General features: G+C 46.1%; 1 protein-coding gene across 2 annotated transcripts in view; it reads left to right on the top strand.

Moving 5' to 3' along the window:
• Positions 1-296: 296 nt before the first annotated feature.
• The window catches only part of TAPT1 (transmembrane anterior posterior transformation 1), a 64775-nt gene continuing 57835 nt past the window's right edge, over positions 297-7236 (top strand). For both annotated transcript variants that reach the window (XM_067735580.1, XM_067735581.1), the window contains exon 1: positions 297-1101. In XM_067735580.1, the coding sequence (XP_067591681.1) occupies positions 312-1101 (790 nt within the window). In that variant the 5' untranslated portion in view covers positions 297-311. The remainder of the gene's footprint in view (positions 1102-7236) is intronic.

The following is a 7236-nucleotide window of genomic DNA, read 5'->3' as shown; positions in this document are numbered from 1 at the left end:
AGTCACCCCAAGTAAAGAGGTCGCCCAGGTGATGGAGCAAGGGCACCACGGCGGCCAAGAGCTGTATCCGAACCCTAATGCCGAAAGACAATCTAGTTTGTCCGCGGGCGCGGAAAACGTATAAAGCACACAGCTCCTCGGGCTGAGTCCCTGAGACCATCGCTTCTCCTCCGCGCCCCCCCTGTTGGGTAGCATCTCCGGGCTCCTCCTTGCCCAAGTGCTTTGGAAACTGTCAACAAAAACCTAGAGGCCAAGGAATGTGGCAGGTGATCATAACTATGCAGAGGAGATGGAGCCCAGATAGCGGACCTATGGGGCCGGGCCTCGCGGGGGTCGGGGATCTGGAGCCGGGCCCTCAGAGCCGCGGCCACGCGAGCTGTGCCAAGACCGGGCGGGCGGCGCCGGCGCACTCCGGGCACCGAGCCTGCAAAACGGGCCCCGGGCGAGCGGCCGGCCACCTCGCAGACAGCGGGCAGCAGGCGCAGCGGCCGCCGCCCCTGGGCGCCTCGGCCAACCCTCCGGCCGCCGCCGCCTCCGCTCTTGCCCCGCTCCCGCCGGGGCCCCGACCCGAGCCCCGGAGGCGCTCGCTCTCCCCGGCCGCGCGACCCGGCTGCATGGAGCCCGCAGCTGGGGCCAAGACGGCCGAGCCCGGCACGGCGCGGGAAGCCAGCGCGCGCTACGGCGACGGCAGGAAGAAGATGGCGGCGGCCGTGACGGCTGCGGCCTCTCACGCGCAGCTGACGCTAATGGCGCGCGCCGGCCGGCGGACCGCGGATAGTGGTGGCAGCGGCGGCCCGGGCTCCACCGAGGGGCGGGGCGAGGCGGGAAGGGGGCCGGCCGGAGGAGGAGGCCGGGCGGGAGGCTGCAGGGAGGCGGTGGGGAAGGTTTGTTGTGCTCGGAACATGGCGGGCGTCGGCGACGTGACTGCCCAGAGAGAAGGCGGCGGCGGCGGCGGCGCCGACATCCCGGAGAGGGAAGGCCGCGGAGACGCGGAGCAGCCGGGCGGCGGCGGTCACGGGCCCCCGCCGGCGCCTCAGCACACGGAGACACTGGGCTTCTACGAGAGCGACCGCCGGCGGGAGCGGCGCCGCAGCCGCGCAGGTGAGAAGGGCGGGCGGGCGGCGCTAGGCCGCGGCGAGGGAGCGGAGGGGGGCGGGGGGCGCCGTGGGACTGCCGGCTGCGAGCTCCGGGGTCGCCGCTGCCTCCGGGGCCGCCGTGGTGTGGGCGCGCGGAGCCGCCGCAGCTCCCGAGGCTCCGCGGCCGCTGACAGCTCCTCGGGCGGGTCCGCGCGCAGCGCCGAGGCCCCGGCGGCAAACGCCCAGCCAGGTAGGTGCGTCCGAGAGAGAGGGCTGTGGCCCGGGGAGTTCGTCCCCACTCGCTTTCCTGCTTTTGAAAGGTCTTTCAAAACAAAACAGAACGCCTGGTATCCTCACGCCTCGATAACGTTGGCGAGCATCTCCCCACGTCTCAGGGAGCCCAGAACTGAGAAACGCAAGACTGATTTCATTATCTGTGTGTCAAGGTGACTTTTGTTCTGTGTTTTAAGCGAACTTGAGTCATCGAAACCTGTTAACTTGCCCTCTAAATTTGTGTTCTTCTGCTGCAGATAACAAGGTGGTAATAATGACCGTAAAGTTCAGTCATTTTGCTCAGGACATAAATATTTAGCACTCCTGCAAATGTTACCTGTGAACTTTTCCTAAACCGAAACTTAAGCCACTTTGAAAAAAAAGAAAAAGGCTGCGTAAGATGCACTTGTGGATCCTAATTTCAATGACCGGTTTTAAGCATATTGTTACAATGTTGTTTCTTTAAGCTATAGGAATTTATTCTTATTTTTAGGGAGTTTTTAAAAGTTGCATTTGTATTCATATTGCAGTTGTGTATTAAGCTTAAAAAAGGGGAAGACTGAGATGTATGTTTCATTGAATATAGGGTGATAACAGCATTTTAATTCTTAAATCTAAGTTTTGAGCAGGAACAGACCCGTAACTACATTAATTTCTTCCAACTAAAAATTTGCTTCTGGTACACAATAGGAGCTGCATTAGCCGTTATTTCCTGCAGTTCATGCAAATAAATGTTTAAGTACTAAGGCTACTGCATCATTGATTGCACTCGGGTATTGAAGACGTGGGAGTACTTAAATGCTAACTTAAGGCTGATCAGGTAAGATCCTGATTGATTTGCTAATTATCAGAAGTAGACGTAGGTTAGACTTTGAAGAGGACTTTATCTTTGAAAAATTAAGTACAGACTGTGCCTTGTTTTGTCTTTTTCAATGAACCACTTAGAAATTCTCAACTCTAAGTTGTCAGTTAAACACTTGCTTGGGAGAGTGTTTACTTTCTAAATTGGTCAGATTTAAGTAAGACAAAGTATTAAATCTCTTAGCTGTCTGTTTACTTACTTGGACTTCAAAATTAAAAGCACTCTGGTGCAAATAGAAAAAAATGTAGCCAGGTTTCACTATAATTTCTTTGAAATATTTATGAGTTTTAGGAAAGCCAACATTATAAAAGCCTTTGTTACTGTTTGCATGCACAAAAAATGAAGTTGTCACGTGCCTTTTGATGATCATAGATGTTGGGCTTCTGGAGTAACCCTTAACACCCCTTCCGTGGCCCTGCTGGTCATGGGTCTGGATATCTGGTACTGTGGACTTCCATTGACTTCACGCCGCCTGTGCATTCTTCATCATCATGGGTTACGGAGCGTGGTTTACTTAACATGTTTGAAGCCGGACTTTTAACCCAGAGTTGCAGGAAGTCGTTATCAGGGACACACTTCCGGCTTTAGTCTTTGGGGTAGTCATTGTTTCCCCAATTCTGGACGTTATGTTGAGGAGAGATGACCGTGGCAGCTCTTGGGGATGAGGACTTAGGTGAGAATCCCAGGAGTATTTCAGCTGGAGTCACCAGCCAGCGTTGTTGTGTCTGGGCCTGCACATGGGCCCTTTGTTCTTTCCCCCGGGTGTCTGTCTCTTCTCCGCTAGTTACACAGCTCTTGCCCTTGCCAGTGCCCACTCTCCAACGCTGATGCTGCACTGGTCAGGGCATCGTCGCTGGAGATTAGAATTCTTTCAGTCACTCTGAAATGCCCTGGGCTGCTAAGTGGCTTCTGCATTCACCCTAACCCTGCAGCATTGCTCCCTTCCACTGCTCAGCATCCTTTCCTTCCTCTCCTGTCCGGAATTTAGAAAACTCTTACCTAGGGGCTGCCCTGGGCCAGAGGGCCTTGGAGTGGCACCACCTAGTGTCATGTGAGAAATATTTCTTCCCGAATCAAATGTCTTCCAAGCCTAGGTGCTTGCACTTAAGGTGTTACATGTCCATTTTTTATATTCTGGTGCTGCCTCTGATACTCTAGTCTTCCCCCCCCCCCCCCCCCGTCCCCTGCCAATTCAGGGCAACCTTTGTCTTTACTTTTTTTTGGCGGTACGCGGGCCTCTCACTGCTGTGGCCTCTCCCGCTGCGGAGCACAGGCTCCAGACACACGGGCTCAGCGGCCATGGCTCATGGGCACAGCTGCTCCGCGGCATGTGGGATCTTCCCGGACCAGGGCACGAACCTGTATCCCCTGCATCGGCAGGCAGACTCTCAACCACTGCGCCACCAGGGAAGCCCTGTCTTTCCTTTTGAAAGTCATAATTTTAGTGTCTTGTTGGCATGAACCATCAGTTAGTTCCAAAGTCCCCGTTATCATTTCTCCCAAGGAATTTAGGACTCTTATAAATTAGACGTTTGTTGGCCTGCCCTAACCATCTACGGTCCCGTAAATGAATATACAGATTAGGTGATTATCCACACCCGCTGAATCCAAGTAAAATAATTCAAAACATAATGTTTGAGGTTCCTGTTTTTATTTTATACCTGTCTGTGTTCATTGATAGTTTTTTTTTTATGTTGGGAGTAGGAGTTTATTAATTAATTAATTTATTTTTGCTGTGTTGGGTCTTCGTTTCTGTGCGAGGGCTTTCTCTAGTTGTAGCAAGCGAGGGCCATTCTTCATCGCGGTGCGTGGGCCTCTCACTATCGCGGCCTCTCTTGTTGCAGAGCACAGGCTCAGTAGTTGTGGCTCACGGGCCTAGATGCTCCGCGGCATGTGGGATCCTCCCAGACCAGGGCTCGAACCCGTGTCCGCTGCATTAGCAGGCAGATTCTCAACCACTGCGCCACCAAGGAAGCCCGTTTATAGGTTTGTAGAATATTTATGTATATTAGTTTGTATATATACAGCTACATCAAGGGTAAGCTTTCTTTTTGTTTGTCTTTTCAAACTCTTCTAATCACTTTGTTCACTGAACTCCCTCTGACTTATATGTAGCCTGGCAATGGGCTGAGACTTTTCTCAGGTTCTAGTACTTAAACCTTAACATAGATAGGAATGGATATCCCACTCGTCATTCCTGGTTTCATTCTCTCACTCATAATGGTCACTGTGTATTCCACCGTAGCCTTATGTGGTCACCTGTCTTGAACTCTGGGTATAGTAGTCATCAAGAACCGCAGATTCATCTCTTCTGTCTTCTTTTTTTCCTCTTCTTAAAAATATGACCAACTTCTATTGTCCTTTTTGATATAAGACCAGATAATAAGTACATATGACTGGGACTTCCCTGGTGGTCCAGTGATTAGGACTCCATGCTTTTGCTTTCTCTGTTCAGGTTTGATCCCTGGTCAGGGAACTAAGATCCTGTAAGCTGCATGGCACGGCCAAAAAAAAAAAAAAAAAAAAAAAAGTACATATTACTATGTTTCCATGCTTGTGCCCCACTTCACAGGTCTGCAGAAGTTCTAAGTGGGAGAATTTCTGTATAGCCATATTCCCATTTAGGAATCTAGGCCCAGCAAGTCAACTTTTGACTAAGAATTAGGCAATCTGTGCTTGGCTTGGTTCAGTTGTTCAATTGCTTTGTAGACTCTATGCTTGCCTAATCCATTTGGCTCTGTTTCATAACTCCACTACTAAATAGTTTAGTATCTGAAGTATCTAAGTTGGCTCTAGTGACTGGAGACTTAACAGTAGAAGACTTGTTGTAAAATAAATATAACACCTACTGGTGAGGATGAAACAATACCTATATAATGCAGGTATTGGAGTATGCATAGGGATAGGTATTGCTTGTAAAACAAAAGAACTTGAAGTAAGGTATGGGTGAACAGTATGGTTTTTGACTGTAGCAGTGCCATGGGCCCATTTTGTTCCTTTTTAGGTGGTGACTCGTCACTCTGGAGCTCTCCATCCCTTGTGCTTCTCTCCTCTTTCTTTACATTTTAAACTTCTTGCTTTACCTCCATAAGAGAATGAACAGAGGCAGGAAGAAAGACTAAAACTCAGAAAAGCCAACTGATCTCCTTTTTAGCAGCTCCCACAAAAGATTTTGAGTGGGACAAGGGTTTTAACTGTTCGTATTCACTATGTCCCATTGTGTATTTGAAAATTTAACATTTTGAATATTAAAATACATTCTCATTTAACCAGTCCTGATCCTCTATAGTATGTTACATAGTTATTCTTATGGCCCCAAACTTATCCCTGATGGATGATTAAAGGCTGTGATTCTGAAAATTATGCTCTAGAGTAAATCAGTTTCTCATTTACAAAGGAAAGTAAGAATAATTGTAAAACTGCCTGAGAAATTACTTGGAGTGAACACAGCCCTGTTGCAGATAAAGTAAAATTAGCTTCTTCTCTTCTGACAGATGATTGCTCTCCTTTGAAAATTCTCACTTGCTTTACTTAACAAGTACTTGTAAACTGAACAAGCAATGAAAAGTTATTTATTTTGATCTTTGACTGGTTCAATATTCTTGACCTTTTTAAGATGTTTACCTTCCACCTAGTTTACCTTCCAAAATTCAGTCCTAGCAGCTCATTTGCAGCCCACTTTGGGGATGCTTGCATAAAAGAGAAAGAGGTCTTTGGAAAGACTGTATCATTGACTGTCAAGTTAATGATTTTTCGTTCCCATTTTTAGTCCCCTACTTTGTAACCTTATGACCTTGGAAAAAGTCACTTCTCTTTTTGTATCTGTTTTCCATCTATAAATTTATGAATATTCTACCTATTCTTTACTTCCCTAAGTGAGATTATTTATAAACAGTTTGAGGACCTTAAAAGTTCGACTGGAACCTTTACTGTATTTGACTTAGGAAAGCAGAATTGCTGTCATTGATTCCTAGTTGGCCTTGTACAAGGGTGTGCCTTTGTATTTGTGTAATAAACTTGTAACTAATATTTTAGTGTAACTTTAATGAAGCCTATTAAATTTTTGCATTATTTAAGACTGTGGAGATTTGCATGTTTCATAGTATTTTCCTAGCAGTTAACCAATATTACTTTACAGGTTTTTGATGGTCAATGGTATTTTAAGAAAGATATATTTAGACATATTACTGAACATGTAAATATATGATTACTCATTACTTCAAATTAATACTTTTTTATACTGAGTTTTTATTTCTAAAACAAGCTCTCTCAGAAGATAATTAAACAATATTTCTTCTTTTAGGGATGAGGAAGAAACCATTTATACTGTACTTTTTCTCAATTTAAGATACTGGATCACAAGGCAATTCTGTGGTAGATGAATATTGTTTAAAAATAATCTGGAAGAATTGATCCAGGTTTATGATTGGTATTATTTTCCTAGTGTTAAATATTCATAATTGGCAAGACTAACTTATTCAAATGTAGAAGCTCGTTTCTATTATAATTGTTGATAAATAGTAAAATACTTCTATTTTTTAAAAGACTTTTACTGAATATTTCTTCTTGGTGAGATCTGGATAAATGAACCAAAATTGGTTGACATCTGAAGAGTTCAAACGGTATTCAGAAAATAAACAATTGGATTATTTTATTTTGGAAAATAATTTGCACTTAAACTATAAAGAAAGATGTTTGGCATAACAAATGAAAGTGACTCTTGCTAAGAAGGAATGAAATATCACCATGGTATGGAAAAAGTTACGGTTCAGTTAGCTAGCAGAATTCTTGAAGAGTGGCACCCACAGGTCAAAGAACAGTAGTAGCCTTCCTAAATCATTAGCCAGGCACTCTACCCAGTATCACGGGACAAGTGAGTTCAGGTAAGTCTGTAGAATGCTAGAGAACAGCGTTTAAAACAACAGCAGCAACAAACAAAAGCACTGAAACACAGCTATACTTTGGAACAGAAGATTGAGTAGCATCCTGCAGACAATATCTATGGCCAGGAAAAGATTGGAGATG

Source organism: Pseudorca crassidens, chromosome 4, assembly GCF_039906515.1.
Source record: "Pseudorca crassidens isolate mPseCra1 chromosome 4, mPseCra1.hap1, whole genome shotgun sequence".
Classification (NCBI taxonomy): domain Eukaryota; kingdom Metazoa; phylum Chordata; class Mammalia; order Artiodactyla; family Delphinidae; genus Pseudorca; species Pseudorca crassidens.
The sequence above is the reverse complement of the archived record's forward strand: the minus strand, read 5'-3'. Positions and strand labels throughout refer to the sequence as shown.